At 36.6% G+C, this 21,582-nt stretch overlaps 1 protein-coding gene and 1 long non-coding RNA gene across 7 annotated transcripts; both read right to left on the bottom strand.

Moving 5' to 3' along the window:
* Positions 1–282: 282 nt before the first annotated feature.
* Positions 283–6,325, bottom strand: LOC126606992 (uncharacterized). 4 transcript variants are annotated; one of them, XR_007617460.1, is made up of 6 exons: positions 6,067–6,325; positions 1,694–4,984; positions 1,338–1,556; positions 1,113–1,208; positions 940–1,001; positions 283–839 (listed from the first exon to the last, which is right to left on the bottom strand). It is a non-coding gene; the product is annotated as an uncharacterized LOC126606992 (long non-coding RNA). The 4 variants fall into 4 exon arrangements; XR_007617458.1 differs by having other exon boundaries at positions 940–1,018; XR_007617459.1 differs by having other exon boundaries at positions 1,113–1,211.
* A 7,997-nt stretch (positions 6,326–14,322) lies between these two features.
* LOC126606993 (uncharacterized) lies at positions 14,323–20,049 on the bottom strand. 3 transcript variants are annotated; one of them, XM_050274406.1, is made up of 10 exons: positions 19,816–20,047; positions 16,875–19,638; positions 16,435–16,770; positions 16,260–16,346; positions 15,947–16,099; positions 15,511–15,674; positions 15,283–15,430; positions 14,978–15,100; positions 14,799–14,886; positions 14,323–14,655 (listed from the first exon to the last, which is right to left on the bottom strand). In XM_050274406.1, the coding sequence occupies exons 2-10, from the start codon at positions 19,152–19,154 to the stop codon at positions 14,468–14,470; spliced, it is 3,567 nt and encodes a 1,188-aa protein (XP_050130363.1). In that variant the 5' UTR covers positions 19,155–19,638; positions 19,816–20,047; the 3' UTR covers positions 14,323–14,467. The 3 variants fall into 3 exon arrangements, with proteins under 3 accessions (XP_050130363.1, XP_050130364.1, XP_050130365.1); XM_050274407.1 differs by lacking the exons at positions 14,323–14,655; positions 14,799–14,886; positions 14,978–15,100 and having other exon boundaries at positions 15,316–15,450; positions 19,816–20,049; XM_050274408.1 differs by lacking the exons at positions 14,323–14,655; positions 14,799–14,886; positions 14,978–15,100 and having other exon boundaries at positions 15,338–15,443; positions 19,816–20,049.
* Between the last annotated feature and the right edge of the window lie 1,533 nt (positions 20,050–21,582).

A 21,582-nucleotide genomic window follows, 5' to 3' on the forward strand; every position in this document is an offset into this window, starting at 1 on the left:
CCTGATGCAACAAAGCGAGCTGGACAAGATACAGTACATGGGACGGTGGTTCTAGTGGCCAGTAAGTTTGCATGACGAATACTTGATATAGGACACTAGTTCACAAAAACATTACTCGACCAAGTGCTCATTGCATGGTGTCAAATTTTTAAATTAATTTAAATTAATTAATTTTTTTGTTTTGTTAATTTAATTGTTTTCCCTCTTTTTTTTTTTTTTTTGGTTACATAATTTATTTTAATAATAATTACTTTTTTATATTAAAATTGCAACTCTAATGAATGGAGGGAAAAAAATAACATTTGTATATCAAATAAAAATGTACGTACAAGTAAAAAGTTTAAAACTAAGAAAAAAGAAACCTATAATCTATTTGGTCAATAAATGGGGTCGTGGTACGAGTCAGGGTGTGAGTCAGGCTGCAAGTCAGTGTGTTGGGGAGGATGATGGTCGGGCTGCTGGACGAGCTGGATGCCAACGAGTTATGTGGCTCGAAGGTGGAAGGGACCATAACGCCGAGTAAGAGATGGATGCCATTCGAGCTGAGGGCCTCAAGTATCAGCGCGAGCTTACTCGTCAGGTCGGCCACTTCATAGGTCAGTTCAGTGATGCCGGGGCCCTATGGTTACGATGATGATGAGGCCCCAGTAGCGCTAACGAGCATGCCCCATCCCTCGACAATACTTCCCCGGCCTCCGCCCGAAGGTCACATCCAAGGTCTCAATGAAGATCTGAAATCCCGCATCCTTGGGCGGAGCCACACACTCAATAGGAGTGTCTGGGGGAAGTTAAGAGGTAGACTCCTGAAGGACGGTCTGGATCCTCTCTACCATCGTCGACTATGACAATAAGACAGAAGGGGATTGGTAAGAATTAATATTAAATTAAATTTTGTAATTTGTGGAAGTGTAAAATAGGAAATTGAAAAGAAGTACTTACGTGCAGTTGCTTGACAAGCTCATCCCTGGGCCGAACATGAACATCCTTAAAGACGTCTATTTCTGGGAATTTAGAACCCCTTAGAATAAGAGCAACAAAAAAACATAAAGACAACGGAAAATAAATTGAATATTTGTAAGAAATTGGAAGTGCGAGTATTAAACTCTCATTACTTGTCGTCGTGCCTCCATCCTATTGGAGAACGGTCTCAAACCAGAATGGTGGAGAAGAGTTTTCTTATCCCGATTGATCTTGTTTGCTTTCGCCTTCTTCTATTAACATAAAATAAATGTATTAGTGTAATATTTAAAGATAATGAAACATACGCATAACCCAAATTAGGAATAATTTTTAAAAACAATTAAAATTAAATAAGTAATACATATATAAAAATGTACCACATAGGCAGGGTCCTCAAAATGGCCGTAGAGCCACACCCTCTCGTCCGGCCGATCCTCCAACTCCAGCAGGCGATCCTCCTCTAGAGCGACCTCCGGAGCATCAAACAACTCATAATGTTTGTGGAGGTCTCTCTTCCACTACTTGTACCGCTCATAAAACAACATGTCCAAGTAGCTGTCCATCGACTTAGTTATGTCGTCAAAATTGTAGTTTGTCTACAATTTATCAAGTATTAAATTAAAATAATAAAAAATCAAAATTAAAATTGAAGTCAAAGTTGAAAAAGGAAAAAAAAATAATATAAAAATATGAACTTGATATATAATTGAATAAAACAAAGTTAGGAACTTACCGATAAACAGTTGCGGACTAGGTTCTTCGTCTTTGCTAGGATCTCGCGCCATGATTTTCACAGCATAGAGCACTCGGTCCTAACGACATATCCCATGTCATGGGCCAATGCACTATGCTGCTCCACTGTAGGTGCAACCCAATGCCTCTTGTCATATCCTATCGTGATACAATCATTTGTCACCCGGGTGACCTGCCCCGTCTTCAACTATCGGCAAGGTCCCTGGGTGTTTTTCTTAGCTGCAAAACAATAAAACAAACGTCATACATTAAGTTAAAAATTTATCGAAATTTCGACAGAACCTCCCCTAAATTTATACCAATTCCCAAGACCTGCAAACCATAATAAACAACAAAGCACACTAGCAAGCAACATTGTGAACAATTTTTTAAGGGACGAAATATCTAAAACACATCTTTTTTAAGATAAAAATCAAGTTTTGTAAATATATTTACTAGTCATTTAGCTAGGTTTAGATTTTTCTTCTCCATTTTTTTTTTTGTTAAAATAGCAAATAACTGCATTTGAATTAGCTAAATTAAATGGATTTTATTATTTTACTTGGGCGGGTGGCGTCGAATGCAGATGCTGTGTCGAGTGTCACAGTCCGTCCCAAATAACTAATTTTTGATGAAGTGAAATGACAATTTTACCCTTGGATGTTAAGTGTGGTGTGATTTAAGTTGGATTTGGACCCATTTATTATTTTCCCTAAGTTTTTGGACCCAATTGGAAGTAAGGGAATTGTTGGTTTTGATTGGTGGCTTTTAGACCATACACATACCTTATCTCTCTCTCTCTCTATCCCATGGATTTCTCTCTCTTTTCCTCTTAGTTCACTCTCTCTCTCTTCAAACTTGTACGGACACACTCAAACAAACCCAAAATCTGCACAGATCGAAGGTTCTGAGGTCTTTAGTGTGTTCCTAGGATCCTTACGAGTCGAGTGGTACCCATTTTCACCAAGGAAACCTTCGAGAAACCCTAGTTTGAAAAAGAGCCGTGGGTGTACAATACACCAAACCAGTTGGTGGAGGTATCAAGCCATTCTAAGGCTCAAAACGTAATCTCTTAGTCCTCTTGCTTGTTTTGGCATAAATTGGAATGATTTTGGACATCAGAAAACCCCGAAAAGTGGACCTTCGACTTGGGCACTATTCATCAACTTTTAAACCCTTGAGTTTTTGTGAATTTTAGGACCACAGTGAGCTCAAGGAGGTCCTCACGATGCTCGGAGTGCATCGTTGGTAGGATTTGGACCACGGAAAGCTCGAAAACGGAGCTTTGCAGAGGTCGCCGGACTTCAAGGACTTCTCTGACGTAATTTCATGTGAATCGAGGCGTGAAAGAGGTATAATGCAATTCTCTACCTCCTAAACTTCATTTTGATGGTAATTGCATGAAAAATGGTGCATAAATGAGCTAGATTAAGAAGTTGGAAAATTTGCCTAATTTTCGGCGGCGGCGACGGTTGCCGGAGCTGGAGGCAGGAGATGGAAGAATATTTCGTCAAGTCTAATGGAATATTTTCACGACGTCAGTTAGTTGGACAGTTTCCATTGGGTTTTAATGGAATATTCAAAGGAATATTCCTAACAGCAGTTAGGGAATCCGTCAAGATTCCCTCAGCGTGGTGGCGCGTCTTGCCGTGCACCCGCCAACGCATGGCAGCGCGTGGGAGGTCCAAAAATAATTCTAAAAGTATGGGGATGATCCTGAGGTTGTGTAGATCACTGTGGTATATTCAGATACCTATTTTGAGTAATGTATGATAAGTTATTAGCTAGTTTTGCCTATGTGCTTTAAAAATAACGTTTTTATAGTTAATTCGCATATAGGTGAAGCTTATCCCAAGGACAAGCGTATCCACAGGCGACTCAGGGCTACGACCCTTTGACATACCAGTGAGTGGGCTTTTGTTTTCAGTATATATTTATATACTTGATGTATTTCCCAGAAATGCATTTTAAAGAAAGTATGCTTTGAAATAATATGCCAAGTGCTTCTATATTTTGAATATGCATTGCATGGTTGCATATATATATAAATGTGGTGTTGTGGAGGCACAAGTGAGCTCAGATAAGTTATGTTTGGTTGTGTTAATCATCGATGATGTGATATGTAATATGTGATTAAGTAATGTTGAGCTCATAAAGCTGCACCTAGGGTGATTGTGAATTAGCCAGAGATATGTGGTACATGCCTGTTTATTTACATCACCTCCTGCACTATATGCTTATATTGGATCCAACTTAATTGCACAGTCTTGTCGTACAGACCTTCCTCATGGTTCCGACTCGTAGGTGACTAGCAATTCATCGCCCGGCTATTATGAGAGAGTAAAATTGAGCATAACTATATTACACCCAATCTTGTCGTACATACCCCTTTTTAGTGGTTCTGACTTATGTGCAGTATGTTGCCATATAGGTCATTGTAGTGACTCCGGCTAAAGTATCTTTGAGCTATGAATTCAGCCGTACAAACTACCTCAAGGGTTCCGGCTAACATATCATATTACTACGAAATCATTCTTACCTGGATTGTTTACTTTGTTATATTTTGGCATGGCATACATATGAATATGATTATGTGAAGCATGAATTGAATTGATATGATTTTATATATATATTGTATATACTTATATCTTGATTCTGGGAAAATTATACATGTTTTACAACGAGGGGTTAGTATATTGATAAATGAAATGATTTTGTAAAACATTTGTTTTTGCCCACTCACGTTTTCTGTTTTGCGCCCCTCCAGGTTTTAAGTAAGCTTGTCGTCGGTGGCTCAGGATCGTCGGCAGTTCTGACCTATTTGAATAATAGTAGGACATTCCTGGTACTGTGTAACTAGTACTTGTCCTACTAGACTACACCTAGACTTTATGCTCTGATTAGGAGTGTTCACTGTTGTAACTAACTCCTATCACCTTCGTTTAGTAGTGAACTCTAGTAATCTAGTTTTTTAATTATTCGTATATTTGTTATCTTTATCGCTTCCGCACTGTGCACGTGGCTACGTCACTCTCACGTGACGGCCAGCATGCCTTGAACTCAGTCGAGGTGCGTCATTGGGAGTCCAAGCATGTTGGTGAGTACAACGTGCACTAGGCGGAAGCGCCACCGAAGACGTCGATGATGCAAGCGCATGTGCCGCGCCGGGTCCTCCTAACGCAGCCATAGGAGGATCCTCTGTCGCTGGAGGGCTCCTCACAGTAAGAGTTGGTGGAGGACATGCAGGGGACCCACTATTCGCAGCCCTATGAATAGATATAAGGCGAGACATCTACAAAATTAAAAGAGAAAAAAAATTAAAATTAAAATTTTAAAATTTTAAATTTAACTATTATAGGTAAACAAATTTAAAACTAAATGTGTAATTACAAAATAACATTATATAACACGAATGTACAAATTTAAATTAAGCCACTACAACCGTAACCTATTCTCCTAGAACCCTAACCTAATCCGGCCACTAAAAACCATCCCTAACCTTAATTTGATTACATAACTATAATTTAGAAAATTAAACTAAATGTAATTTTAATTATGTAACTATAAGTTAATTATACAACATTACCCAAAATTAGTAAATTCCCCTATCCCTAATCTAATTTGTGCCTACCCCTAACCCTAATCCCCCAAATTATATTCTCTAATTAAATTTCCCCTAATTACAAATTAGCCCTAATTTCAATTGAGCCCTAATTATAAAATTAACCCTAATTATAAACCCTTCCCCTAAATTAGAAAATTCCCTATCCCTAATCTAATCCGTGCCTACCCCTAACCCTAATCCCCCAAATTACATTTTCTAATTAAATTCCCCCTAATTAAAAACTAACCCTAATTACAAATTAGCCCTAATTTCAATTGAGTCCTAATTATAAAATTAACCCTAATTATATACCATTCCCCTAAATTAGAAAATTCCCCTATCCCTAATCTAATCCGTGCCTACCCCTAACCCTAATCCCCCAAATTACTTTTTCTAATTAAATTCCCCCTAATTAAAAACTAGCCCTAATTTCAATTGAGCCCTAATTATACATCATTCCCCTAAATTAGAAAATTCCCCTATCCCTAATCTAATCCGTGCCTACCCTGAGCCCTAATTCCCCAAATTACATTCTCTAATTAAATTCCCCCTAATTAAAAACTACCCTTAATTACAAATTAAGGTCAAATTATAAATTCTCCAAATCAGGAAACCTTAATGTCGAACCCTGATCACCAAATCGAAATCCTAATCGGCAAACCCTAATCCCCAAATCAAAATCCTAATTGGCAAACCGCAATCCCCTAATCTAATAAGCCTAAATGGTTAATTTAAATGAAATTAAAAAAGAAAAAAGAAAAGCAAGATACCTGAGAGTGGAGAACAGCGGCTGGATTGACAGACAGTGAGAAAGGGAGGGACGCACGACGTGGGTTGCGCGGGAGAAAGATAGGGAGACTGCGCCTGAGTGAGGGAGAGAGCAGGTGATAGTGGGGCAAGGTGGGTGGGAGAGAGGAAGACGGTGGTTGGGAGGTAGGGAGAGTGTGGCTGAAAGAGGGAAAGAGCGGCGAAGAGAGGGAATGCACGGGTGAGAGAAAGAAGAAAATGAGGGAAGAGGAGGAGGGACAAGGATTGTCTGCCCTCCTAGTTGTGGTGCCCTTCCATGCCCTTTTATTTTGTGCGGTCACGGTTAAGCCATGTTAATATTTTATATTTTTATTGTTTTTTGTCTTATTATCTCATTAAAAAATTAATATAAAATGTTGACGTGGCTTAACCGTGACCGCACAAAATAGGAGGGCATGGAAGGGCACCACAACTAGGAGGGCAGACAATCCTTGTCCGAGGAGGAGAATTGTCTGAAATAATTAAAACGAACACCTTTGCACGATGCACGGTTTGTTGCGCAGAGGTCCCACAATTATTTGCACTACAAAGCCATTCGTCACACAAACCCTAAAGTCGTCGAGCGTTTTTTGAATTTTCATGGAAATTTAAATTTTTCAAGACAAATTTAATGGCATGCCAAATATTAGAAATTGCGCGACCAAACATGAAAATTCGTCGCCCAAATAGGCTTCGTGCGACGATTATTTCAATTATAATATTTATTCTAAAAATAATTGTAAACTTAAATAAATTAAATTAACCAATTCAATTATTTAAACAAAAAAAACATGAATTAAAGCCTAATTAAGTCCAAATACATAATCTAGAAGAAAACCTTAAAGCTAAATATTTGTCCTAAAAAATATAAATTTAAAACTACTGCTCCGCTGGTCCTCCATTCCGCTCCACGTCATAACGCCACTGCTTGTAACCCCTCTTCAATGCCTCATCCATCAAATTCATCATCTCTTTGTTCGTATCATCAAGAGTGTTACACATATATGCACATAATTCATTACAACATATAACAAACAATTTCACAAAATTAATTATTTTCAACATTTGTCACACTTACTAATAATTGATCCATCACCGCCTTCTTCACATTGTTAAGCACATATTTCCAAGAATGCCACTCAGCATTAGGATAATTGTTCAACATTGCTACACCAATCGCATGTGCAAACTCCACATATTGCTTCATATCATGGGTTCGAGGGTCATGCTCTGCTGTCGGTTTCTTTCCTCCATTCGAGCCAGAACCACCAGGCTCCTAATGTCCTTATTATATGCCATCAGGTTACAAAATAATGTGAAAAAGAAACTACAACACAATCTTTGGTTATAAAGAACACATAACACTTTACGCAACTGTTAGTCGTGCGTTCAGGACTACAACCTTTGCGCAACGAAATGGCACGAAATAAATACGTAGTAAATACTTAATAAATGACACGACTTCAATGCCACCGATCATGGATTTGCACGACAAAGTTTCGTCCCCCAAAGTTCTACGTGACCAAACTTTCGTCGCGTTATTAAGCGGTAAATACGACGACTTCAACGCTAACCGACCATTTTACAGTGTTTTTACACAACAAAATCTCGTCCCGCAAAGGTTTTAGCGACAAACAGTTTCTCAAAATACTAATGTCAATATTATAGTATTTTAGAAATATGTTCTCGAGATGAAATAAAATAAATATAGTCTCTTTATTCTTCCTAATTAATAATAATTCAGTGTCATTATTTAATAAACCTTAAATAGACTAATAAAAAAAACTATTCTAATCATCTGCTGGTCCAGCCACTCCGTGTCACTTTGCTTCATGGTCAACATCAAACTTCAACTCCCAAAAACAATACTTGAACTCAACGTCGATGCACTTCATCAAATCTGCATCACTTTTGTCAATGTCCCAATCAGGCTGATATGCAAAAATAAATCAATTATACATATCACTATTATATTTTATCTAAAGAACTAAATTATTATTTAACTAATTAATAATTTACATGTACTGCTAACGCATCGATCATGACCGTCTTTATCTCTTGGGGACATCTCTCCAAAACTCCCAATTCACTCTGCATCTGTCACGCACCAATACCCCGACATCAGCCCTAAACTTGTTCACCATATCCGACGTCTCATATCCTACTAATTCTGCGTAAGTGATTAGGTAGCGGCTCTTAGCAAAAGAAGTGTATCAACCGCATGTCACAACTCTCTTATTTTTCTTGTCTACCAACAAAATAAAAACTTATATTAGTCTACTTAAATATTTAATTAATTTACACAACCAACAAAATTTAGTACGTACTACCTTTCTCATAAACTTCTCCTTGAACTCTTTTTGACAAAGGACCACCAAAGTCTGCCATCGTGTACGAAAAAACAAAAAAAAATTGGAATAATAATTTAGTGAAAGTAAAGAGTTTTTGGATTGAATTGTGTTAAGACTGAGCGAAACTATCAATTTAAAGGAATTCTAGCTTCTTTGCGTGACGAAACCTTCGTCGCGCAAAACCATGGAGTAAATACCGCATTCAACACTTTGACTAAACAATTGGCAATCTAGTAAATATGTGAACCTTTGCGCAACGAAATATTTGTCACGTAAAGTGATACACGCCGTATTGGTTTTTTGCGCCAAAATACAGGCATTCACGCATTTTTTTGCGAACCTTTGCGCAACGAAGGGTATTTTTTTGTCACGCAAAGTCGCTTTGCGCGACGAAATATTCCGTCGCCCAAGCTGTTTGTCCCATTAAATTATTTCCAATGAAGTTGCGCAATGAAATTGTATATTTGTCTAGCTAACCTGTTTTGCACAACGAGTTTGCTTTCGTCACATAAAGTTTCGTCTATATCTAAAGAACCCTACTTACTGAAAATATGACTTTAGCCCTTAAAACTTAATTTTCTCCAGATAAAACCCGACATAAGTTTTTTACTTGAATAAAACTCATTGACTAGATTCCACATCAGCAAATTCATTAATTATGTTTGACTTCACACATTTAAAAAATATCGGATGCCTAAAACAACGGTATTTGATTTTTTTTTTTCCTTGATAAACCCTATTTGAATGTTTGATGTACATAATTAATGCCCTACGGATAGATGGTAAGGGAGAATTAATGATTTTACCAGAAAAAAAAATATTAATGTTATAAATTCGTTGCCTAATATATAATAACATAAAACATGTCTAATATATGTTATTATACATGCTTAATCAGGTCAATAAAATTATATGTTACATATTAATGTACGTAAATTAATCCATATATATGCCTGATATATGTAAAATTCATGCAAAATAATTTACCTACAAAAAAAACATTTGATTCAAATAGTGCACCTACTATTAAAATTTTAAAATGTTAGATTTCTTAAAATAAAAATATATATATACCCAATATATGTAAAATACATGAAAAATAATTAACCTACATAATAACAAACCCATATATGCAAAATACATGCAAACTAATTTACCTACATAATAAAACAATATTATTTTGTTTAATACTAATTTACCTATTATTTGTACATATAATAATAAAATGTGCCAAATATATATACAATATTGATACATACAAAATAAAATATCTACATAACAAAAGAATGCCATTTGAGTCAAAATTAATTTACTTACAAATTAAAGCAATGTTATTTGATTCGAAGCTAATTTACCTATTATTTGTACATATATCTTATAATAATAAAATGTGTCAAATATATGTAATAATATATGAAAAATAAGTTATCTACAATATAAAAGAATGTTATTTGATTAATTATTAATTTACCTACAAAATTACATATAGGTAAATTAATTACTTTAACATATATGTTAGTACTATGCATATATATATTTGAACGTATAGTAATACTATATACATGTAGTTAAATTTTATATATATTGAACTTATAGTAATACTATATATTTTTGAAAGTGTGTATATGTGTCTGTATATATATATATGTATATATATGTTAGGGGTAATAGTATGTGCAATAATTATTTGTTCATCATAATTAAGGTGAGTAATAACATTTATTGACTTGATTTGACTATTGTGGCACAAGCTGTAAATATTTGGTAATAATAGGTCAATTACTTTTTTACTTGGCAGTCTTTTTCAAATTTCAGTTTGGGAAATTTTATTTAAACCCATTTAACCTCTTTCTACACCCAACTTAAATTTTAAATGTTAATAGTCTACTTTACCCTATTGCATAAGTACTATTAAGTACAAAATGAAATTAATAATAAACTCATATTTATCAATAAACCCAAACATTTATTGTGTAGATGACATATTAGCAAAAAAATGTAGATGGCAACACTTTCTCTTAACAAAAACAACTAATAATTTACAAGATTGGGGAAATATATCAATAAACATGATTAATGTTTCTTCGATTACATGCAACCAACTAATCACACACATGTGTATATATATAGTTCCATTTGATATATGTTAATGGCAGTGACCAGGGATTACTGATCTGGATTATGCTTTGGAGTTTGGAGGGGTACGGTTGAATAGACAAGAAATGTAATTGTTTCTGGTGAGGGAAGTTGCAGCCAGAAACAAGATGGAAAACAAATACGAAACGTTAAAAAGGTGTTGGAATTTTCAGTTCAAATCTAACTTCTTGTCCCACAATCCCTTTTTCTAGTTCCCCTTTTCAGACTTTTGAAGAGAAAAACAAAAGGAAAACTAATGAAAAGGGCTTAAAAACTTTGAGGTTTAACGATAAGGATAAAATAAAGGGTAAAGTGAATAGTATCAAGTTTGACTTTTTAGTGTAAAAATGAGGTTTTTCGTTAAAATTGACAGTACATTGGGCTTTTCGTTAAAACTCCCAAAAACAAAACCAGAACAATGCACCCATTGATCGATAATGCAAGGGGAGAGATGGTGATACATGGCTTTTGTCAACATGTATAGAAGTGTCAGTCTTGTTGTCACCCACGGCTGAATTCACACCCCAATTTTCAGTGTCCATTTCCAGATAGCGTAAAGATAGAGTTAAAAATCAAATTGATGTAAAGAAAAATCTACATATTGAATTGGGTTTATGGGGGGTATAATAGGTAATAAATTTGGGTTTAAAGAGATATTAATAATTTAGTTAAAAATCAAATGGGTGCAAAGAGTAAGTTGGGTGTAAAAATAGGTTACATGGATTTAAATAAAATTTCCCTTTGAGTTTTATTTAGATGTTTAGAATTAGGTAAATTTTTATTTAAGAAATAAGAGTTGTAAGGGTCTATAATTAAAGAACCCAACTTATACACATCATAGAGGGAACAAAAGGGATGGCAAGATTTGACTACTTTAACCGTATGTTTGCCATTTTCTTTTTGCATGTTTAATGGGTTGATGACCTAGCTGGGGTGGCACTTCCAAATATCAATAAACCTAGTGGCTTCTTAAAATATCAAACTTTAAGGGAGTCATGAATTGAAATATAAAACAAGATAGACCGGCCGGCACACAATTGGTCGAAGCCTTTTGGCCAAATTCATACGTTTCTGGCAATTTAATCGAACAAGCTGACATGCATGCTCCCACAAAATACTTGGCAATTGCCCGCAGTTTGAAGATATATATGTGTGTTCTTTAAAGGAAGGGATTCTCATTTTTTTTTTTATAAAAATGGGGATAGTTGTGGGGTTCACACTGCATCAAGCTTTAACGATCCGAACCGTCTATATTTCAAGTTTCATCTCAAAGATCATCCTTGCAAAATATTAGCTAAATAAGAAATATTTGAGGCATCTAATTGATGAAAACTTTGTTTTCCCAGTAACATTAAAATTTCATCGTGATAATTAAATTTGCAAAATGATTTTGGATTAAATTGAATTTTTGCAATGATGATTTATGAATCGAAACTTACAAAATGGATAGTTCGGATTGTTGAAGTTCAATGTAGAGTGGGTCCCACAACTAATCCCCATTTTAAAAAAATGGAGATCACTTCTCTTAAAGGGCCTGTGTGTATATATGTTATATATATGTGACTTGAACTAGTTAACGTCATGTAGATGTGTTCTTTTCTTTCAATCCAAACTTCTACAAGATCCTTCTAATTAACTTGTATTTTTGGAGCCAAATCTTACATCTTTGGTTAGTTGTGATGAAATTAGTGTTATTCTATCCTGCTTGATTAAAATTAATTGACAAATGTAGAAGAGGGTTCCATACTATACAAAACTTTACATGGCATGGTTCTACTACTACCATGCCTTCCCATGTTAATAATAAATATCATGTGAAGAAAAAATCGTACATAACATTATATTGTTAGCACAGATGTCAGAATGATGGTCCACCGTGCTATTGGAAGTCTTTCTTCTCTGAGTGGGAAATATTCTCAACAAACGAGACCCGACCAAGAAAAACTGACACTAACATCAAGGTGCTAATCATGGCAAATTAAGTCAGAGCTTCTACAACCACAAAAGAGAAGAAGCTTCTTTTGGGTAACGCAATTAAGGATCCCATACCAACGAGATGTAATCATGGCATGTCCACAAAACACACACTCGGGTGCTTCAAAGTTCCAAGGTCAGAACTCAGAAGCAAGGTTGGTGGTCCTTGTTTGGCAAGTAACTTAAAGGATTGAAATTGAAAACGTGAGTGCGCCAAAGTCAACCTTTTAACCAGTTGTTTCTTTGTTTTCTTTTTCCTATTGGGATCACATCGGTTGATTGCTTGTTCAAAACAAGCGATAATGAAAAAGAGGCGAATCAAACACAAGATATCGGATACAATGGTAAATGTTTAAACAAATACGTATATAGCAAGCAATTAGCGACGTAGTCTAATATTTGAATGAACGAGCATGTCCAATCTCTGAGTTTTTTGTGGGACTTGGCTTCCATTCCATGAGTAACCAAGCACACCATTATGCATTGATGCACTAATTATATCCCATATTAACAACGTTTAACATTTGAGGGGGACAAGATACTTGCTGACATGGTAACTAAGGCCCTGCTGTCGATCTTCGTGTCTATCAATGATCGAGTAATATATGCCTGCGCTTTTTGTAATGCGTCGACTTTCATTAAGGATAGGATTAGCCACTAAACTTTGATGTTAATTATTAGTATGTGTTTTCCATCTGTGTACAAGTTTTTCAAGAAGATGATAGCCATATATAGAGAAGATAATTGGTCCGACGGATATTGATGGGAAACGGCGATGATGAAGCACAACATATTTCCCACGTGCTAAGTTTCAGCGCATGTTTGCTGGTGTTTATCTTTGAAGGTATATGAACAAGAACAGTATATATCTAAGAAAATGATTTGTCTAATTCTAAAAGCTTTTTCTTTTCGTCATTATCTTTCTTCAGTTTGTAACAATAGCTTAGAATGCACAACCTATAACGAATTGCACACACATGTTTTACACGTGTATACTCTACTTTTAACATTTCATACGTATCATTTTGTGTATTTACGGGTTTGGTAAATGTTTTCGTTAACACTTCAACTGAAGGTACCAAAGAGTGAATGCTTTTGTTATGTTGGATGTATATTGCAAAAGAACGAAGAATTGGATGGAGATTTCAATCATAGAATATAAGTTGGGTGGATGACATGGAAGAGTGCATCAGGTGTGCTATACGACCATTGTAATGCCACTAAAACTTAAGGGAAAATCTTATAAAACGACAAAAAGGTCACCAATGTTTTATGGCATGGAATGTTGGGCAGTCATCAAAAATCAACACGTGCAAAAAATGAGTGTAGCGTAGATAAGAATGCTTTGTTGGATGTGTGAGCACACAAGAAATCCAAGGTAAAGTAGGAGTGACCACAATCGAAGGTAGGATGAGAGAAAACTAGTTAAGGTGGTTAGGACATGTGAACTGAAGACCTACAGATGCTTCAGTTAGAAAATGTGATTATAAGACACAGTGCAAAAGGGGTAGAGGAAGACCTAGGAAGACTTTGAAAGAGACATTAAGAAAAGACATGGAGTATTGAGAGCTAACAAAAGACTTGGCGCAAAACTGAGCATAGTGGCGTTTTAGGATTCATGCAGTTGACCCCACTTAGTGGAATAAAGCTTTGTTGTTGTTGTACGGGTTTGGTAAACTTACGTGCGCGTGTATACATCTAAAAAACCTCCAGCATCTAGATAACAAATGTGTGCATGGAAATAAATGTTTCAAAGTTGTAAGATCAAATGAAAATACGAAAAAGGAAAATTATAGATTTCATTCATGTATTGATCAGTCTACAAAGGTCTACAAAGGTCAAAATTATACAGGAATATTAATTGTATTATGTGCTGAAAGTATATCTATGTTAGTGAGTCTGACTTACATGACGATTTTAAGTTTCATCTACTTGCAAGACTAGGCCGCTTTTTATGGAGTGCCGTTGACATGTCACGCAGACTATGTGTTATCTCCGTGAACGATGGGCGATCAGCAGGATCCGGTGACCAGCATTGTTCCATTAGATTTTTCCATTCAGAATCACAACGCTTTGGAATAGGCGGCCTCAGTGTGTTATTTACAATTCCCCCTATAAAGAAAGTTGATGAAAATAGAAACTCAGTAATTCAGATAAAACGATAAGTTCTTTATGCAGAATGAAGTCTGTTGAGGCGCTTAAGAATGAATTTAGATGAAACAATCCTTTTAACCTGTACAGGCTAGAAAACTTACCAATAATGGCACCACAGTGCATGTTAGCGTACGGCTCCTCCCCAGTCAGGATCTCCCACATTACGATACCAAATGAGAAAACATCAACCTGTCAAAGAATGAACACCTAAATCATCAAGTTAAAACATTTTAGGCATGATTTGCTCAGCCTCCCTCATAAAAATAATAAAGTTCCTAACCTTCTCAGAAACCCGGTTGCTGCTCCCATTTAATAGTTCTGGTGCCATCCACGGAAGGGTTCCTCGCACACCACCAGATACTAGTGTGTTGCGCTTAATTCTTGACAAACCAAAATCTCCAACCTGCAGAAGGCATTCTTGGCTGGTCAAGAAAAGGACTTTTTTTTTTTTTAAAGAACTACTTATTAATTTCTTTTAATTGAAAAATATAGCAAAACCAGTCATTGTATTTGAATCCACTGTCAAAAAAAAAAAAAATACGGAAGACAAGAAGGGTATGCTACATTTTGTATTGAACCAATTACCTTGCATATGGGCCGTTCGGGATCCCTCAAATTAACAAGTAAGTTGTCACACTTCAAATCAAAGTGAACAATATTTTTGAAATGCAAATACTCCATGCCGAAAGCTGTGTCCATTAAGATTATGAGCCTCTTTCGACGATCAAGCACTCTGCATGAAGAATCTGAAGACTGCATAAATCTTTTAGTGTTAGAGGATATATTGAACAAAACAAAGATGGATCAACTAACCTATCTTTCCTTATTAGGGCATGCCTCAACGATCCATTCACCATGTATTCAGCTACAGTTGCCAACGTTCCTCCACGCCCATCAGGCACTACCCCATAAAATGCTACCACATTTGGATGGTGAAGGGTGGAAAGAATCTTTGCCTCTCTCCAGAAGTCCTTAGTCTGTCAAACAAGTGAAATTTGCACTGTCATTGCGAAAATATTTTCAACTGTTGGATCTACATTTAACCCCCAAGCCATTTTGTATATACATCTCCAGGCACTGGGAAGCTCTAACATAAATTTAGCCAACAAAATCAATTTTTTTCTTAAATTTAGCCAACAATAGCCTGCATGTTATGATATAATTTACCGTACAAATGATCACAAAATGTAGTGTGAATTTTTAGTTATGAAATTCCGAATTTTGAAAACTAATGACTTTGGGGACCAACCAGTCGATCTTGCTCTGATGATCTTCCAGAGAAACAACTCTTTTTTATCCTCTTAATTGCAACATCTGTTCCTCTCCATTTGCCATGATAGACAGTTCCATATGTACCGGATCCTAACTCTTGCAGTTCTTCGAGATCATCATTCTTTATGATCTGTATATATAGTAGCTGATTTACATTAAAGATGGTTTAAAAGAGTGATGCGAAAAAAAACATTGCTTGGTCAAGAAACAAATCAAGCATCCATCAGATGTAGAGAAGAGATAAGTAATATCATATCATGAATAAATCCATCAAGATAGTAGCTCTCAACCTGCAAACCATAGATGCCTGCTTCCATTTCGGCTATTGCGACGTCGCTGATAGTTTCATGCCTATGACTGCCATCAGCTGTCATAGCCTATAAAATACAAGATAGGAGCTCTAGTTTACCACCGGAAAAGTACCATAAAAATCATTGCTCAAATTCTGATAGGGATTATGCTTACCTTGTTATCAGATGCTGGAGCTAAACTTCCGGTCACTGTTTCTCCAGGTGATGAACAATCATCACTGGCCTCATCTTCTGTATGCGAGACATGATAGACCACTTTAGAGGCAGGGATACCAGATGGTGTCATATTAGTCAAGTCCTCTACAATAACTACCGAGTCCGTCAGTTTGTTGTCATGCCAACTATCCAGTGGCTGTAACTGGGCGGGGATAGCATCTTCACAGTTGGTTACTTCAGAAGACTGTCTGCTGAGACCTACGTTAGGATAATTCATTGGTTCCTTATCATGGAGAGAAAATTCTCCGTCTGGTGCAGCAGTTGTAGCCAATTTCTGAATAGGTTCCGATAGTTTGAAATGAAATTATCAGCAAAGTTAGGGCAAATATTCAAAGAAAAAAATAAATAAATAAAATTGGAAAAGGCACAAGTACTTACATATGTGGAGACTAAGAACTCCTGAGATGCAACAGGTAGAAGTTCACGGGACCGATGAGAAACTGGTTGACTGCTAATTGTCTCAGCTATAGCACATCGCTGATCCCAAGTACAGTTTTCGCTCCTAAGAGAAAACTGAGAAATTGTGTCAAGTCCATAGCCTTGGGGGCCCATATTATCTTCAGAACCTTCAGTTTTGGGGTTTGATGAACCAGAAATCCCACTTCCAGGGCATTGTGAATGTTCTGAAGCTAAACAACCACTGCGAAGGCAGTTTGCATCTTGTTCCTTCTTAAATTCCATGACAATATCATTTGATGTAACTTCAACATTTCCTTCAAAGTGTGTCCATTTTTTATCAGCACAAATGTCATCCATGTCTGTCTGGTTCAACATCTCCAGAGCTCGTTCCACTTTACATTGGTCAGGTCTCCTGGCCGTGAATTGATTACCGTATTTAGCAATTTGATGTTTCCCATCAAGAATCACTTTCTGTTGCACATGCTGTTCTTGTGAGGACCTTTGTATCTTCAACGAAGGTGATTTTTCTAGTCTATATTTCAGTGAGAGCACTGGGATAACTTCTCCTTTGGAGGTCGTCTGAACATGTTCCTGCAACTGAGGGTCAGAAAGTACTGCATGCATTATTCTGTGGTGAGAAGCATCTCTTTCACCAGACCCTGAAGATAGCCCCACTGTATCTTCAGGACGAGAGATAGATTTTTCTGAATGGAGGTCCTTTTCCAGAATCACAAGTCTCTCAGATTTCATACCACTTTTGCCATACTGTGCAGAAGGCACAAAATTTTCGCTAAAGCTACGATTGTGGGAGTGCACAATGTGGGACTTTTTAGTCCGGTAATTTTCAGCCAAATATTTGTTATGATGATGGTGATTTAACAATGGAGGCTCATGATGAAGGTTATCGTTACTGTCCCCTGCATCAAGATAATAGCTATTGTCGCAGGGAAGTTTTTCCATAGCAGAGGGAGCAATGCCTCCACTACCATCACAATATGATCGATCCAAATAAAGCTGCACATTAGAACTCTTGGGATCTCTATGTTGGAGTGGAACGGGAGATATTGGAGGGGATTGATTAAAGGACTTCTTTGGGATCTGAAGAGTAGCTAAGAACTGAGGAGCTGGTTTAGGCAATGCACCCAATGCGTTTGAGGAACTGGGGCTATAATCTTTGGTCTCAAAATATGCAGCTGTAGGAGAGTCTCTATTAAAGGTTGGACTATAATCTGACATATTTCCGTACTGGCTAGTCTGGCTGGCCAAACTTTGCCCGCTAGAGCTTTTCCGAGGACTTCGGTCTAACATACCATTAACAGCAAAAACAAATTCACAGTCAGCACCGATTGGATGTGTTACCCTTGCCTCGACAGAACTTGGGATCTCCGTTTCAGATAAAGGTACAAGGAAGAGCCTCAGTCTTTGAGAACCCTCGGTTCTTTCTAGCTCATGATATTCCTCTATCATATGAAGAAGGTCCTCGTCGGAACAAACAGATACAAGTGCATCAAGATCCTCACCTGGAAGCTGGTACTTGATAGTGTGATGTTGGTTGCAAATTGCAAATGTCTTCTTGATTAGTTCCTCCAAATTGGTGCCATTGCGAATAGATAAAATCCGTGTATCTCCACCTACATATCGGAGCTTCCCATCATTTGGCCGAGGCAATATTCTTCCCCCAAAGCTGCAGAGAAATTTCATTTTAAAAGATAAACCATCAGCAAATACTTGGCCATGAGGAGTGTATGATTGAGGGGAGTCCACAACATAAAAAGGAGGCGTAGTTGGTCTTGGTATAACCCGATCACGGTCAACTTCACCCGCAAACTTACCCGATGCTTGCGCCATAGAACCATATTCCCAGTAGTATCTGCTCATGTTACTAGGATAAACATTTTTCTGTATGTCCGCCAGAAAACCTTTAGGAGCAACTGGACTAAAATCTGAGAATTCTGAACTACAATCGGAATCTATTCTCTTCACCCCCATAGCACCACCAAGATGCTTGTAAACCGGTTTAGGGTGTTGGTTTATATTAGAACCCAACTTTCTCGACTGGGGTTGATCAATTCCAGTCACTACTGGGGCTAATCTTCTTTGTGCAATACGATCCTGCAGAAACTCCGTTGAAAATTCCTCACCAGTCTGTAGACAAACATTAGTCTCATTTTCGTCTGCAGCATTTCTCCCACTTCGAACATCATCTGTTGTATCTCTGCACAACTGTCGACCAGACGTACCAGGAACCTCACCATTCATGGTCTCGAAAGAAGTTCCACTTCATCTAAGGCTTATCTATGAACACCCCCTATCACCTTTCAGTGTTAAATCCTCAATGAAAATCATAATTCCAGAATGGATAATGCTCAAAACAAATACATAAATCCATCTTTAAAACTCATTCCATGATGCACCTATGAACACTCTCTGCCCCTCCTTAACATAAATTCTAATCCTTCTTTCGGAAAAATTGCCGGAGTGAGCTTGACATTAAACTCCAAATCGCTAAACTGTGTACAAATTCCTTGATGGGCGATATCCATAATTTCTGTCTACATAAAAGTCACCATTCAAGAACATCCGAAACCAACAAGATCACGTATCACTCACAATATTAGCCATCACCGGGTTTCCATAACGAAAGATAGCCTAAGAAAATGGTGCAATAATTTTCATAGAGCTGATATCAATGGAGAAACGATTTACAATGACGAAACCAATGCAATATCTGTATCCTCGCCACCTAAACAAATAATTTCACATATTAATATGGTTATTCTGTGTACTTTCGACAAACATCTAGCGTACAGAAGTGAAGAAAATAAAAATATGAGAGCCAAAGCTCACAGAGGGATATGAAAACGAAAGAACGAACATGAACATGCAAAAGAAAGAACAAAAAAGGTAGCAAAATGGGTACCTTTGTGATGCTTAAAATGCGCTGATCAACGTTTGAAATCGAAGCTCAAAGACTGGTGCACTGGGATTTCAGCATTTCGGATTAAACCGGAGGAAAACGAAAAGAGGAAAATGGATTTAGGAGTTGGGGTTTTGTTGGTTTAGAGAGAGAGAGAGAGAGAGAGAGAGAGAGAGAATAGAGGATCGGAGTTGAAGCGACAACAATTACTAAGGATTACGCGTCATTACTACAGGAAATAGAGGGAAAGGACAAGGCCTAACTGCTCTCAACTTATTTTTGAATGAATTTCTCCTCCTTTTACTTTTTTGGAAGCTATTAGAAATTTGTGAGCATACTTACGTACTTAATACAATCATATGAATTCTATATGACCGTATGATTGTATTAAATATATAAAAGTATTGTTCTGCACCTAAAATCGAATGTGGCCTATCTCATTTGTTGACACATGATCCTTCATTTAAACCCTACTTAACAATGTTAATTATTCTCGACAGAAAAAAAAATAATGTTAATTATTCAACTTATCTCCTCAAGAAAAAATTAAATACTAAAGAGATATTGTGCCAAAAGTACATGTGTACCCAGTAGATAAATCACATAAAGGCTACAAAGGATTTTGGGTGCAGAAGATTTGGATTCATATATTTAGGGGTCCAATTCTATTAATTCACCAACTTTGTTTTTGTATCTATTACGGAATTGACTCTTTTGTTGTTTGAACAAGGAAAATAAGCTTGAACATCAAACAAAAGTTAAAATTTTAAAATTTATATAGTTCAATTTTCTTGTTTAGATTCATACCATAGAAAATTAAAATTCCAAATTTATACACCCACCACCATCACCGTGATCATCATTGCCACCATCAGCACCATCATCATTGGCCCTATTACCGTCACCACCACATCACCACAACCACCTCTACTACCACGTCGCAAAGTGGGAAAATGACTTAGCAAATTACGCCTTAATTAAATAAGGACGTCAATTTCTCATGATCTAAAGAGCTTAAATCACAATACGACAAGTTGTGCGTAAATTTAGGGGGTGTAGTCAAAATGGGATTTGATAGGATTTTAATAGATTTTAAAATCAAGGTGTAGTCAATTACAGTTCTAAAAGATAATTTTAAAAGATTTAGAAATCATGGTGTAGTAAAGTAGGATTTAAGAGGATTTTAAAGAATACATCTAAATATAAGGATAGTCAATTAAGGAGCATGTAGTCAAATTAGGATTTGATGGGATTTTAATAGATTTTAAAATCAGGGTATAGTCAATTAAGATTTTGAAAGATGATTTTAAAGGAGTTTGAAATAATGGTGTAGTTAAATTAGGATTTACGAGGATTTTAAAGAATACAATTAAATCAATGGATAGTCAATTACATTTTTTAAAAAGTTCACCAAATCTAGGTGTAGTGAGAATATCAAAGATTTGCTAGGATAATAATGAATGAAGGATTTTGATGAATTTGAGAGTGAGTTGTATGAATACCAATGTCATCAAGAATCCAACCCTCCGCCCTCAGATTTCTTTTCACATTCATCAGACTTCCTCTCTCAGTTAGAAGAAGAACAATCTTCCTCAATCCCTCAAGGTATTGCTTTTCTCTTCTGTGTGGTTGTACTCAGTCTGCAAACCTAGTGTTAAAACCTCCGAGACTGATAAACCCAAGCTTTGAGGAAAACCATATCTGTTGTTTGGCAGTGCCGACAGCAAGCCAAGGAATTAACGGAGTGCCTTCACCCATTGTGTGCCCCAA

Source organism: Malus sylvestris, chromosome 16 (assembly GCF_916048215.2).
Source record: "Malus sylvestris chromosome 16, drMalSylv7.2, whole genome shotgun sequence".
NCBI lineage: Eukaryota > Viridiplantae > Streptophyta > Magnoliopsida > Rosales > Rosaceae > Malus > Malus sylvestris.

What these genes read in the sequence shown, in the direction of transcription:
- LOC126606993 (XM_050274406.1), bottom strand. Translation starts at nt 19,154, where the DNA reads ATGAATGGTGAGGTTCCTGGTACGTCTGGTCGACAGTTGTGCAGAGAT. An exon ending in CTCCAGCATCTGATAACAAG is followed by an intron (nt 16,347 to 16,434) that starts GTAAGCATAATC and finishes TGTATTTTATAG; the next exon opens with GCTATGACAGCTGATGGCAG. An exon ending in CAGGCATCTATGGTTTGCAG is followed by an intron (nt 16,100 to 16,259) that starts GTTGAGAGCTAC and finishes CTATATATACAG; the next exon opens with ATCATAAAGAATGATGATCT.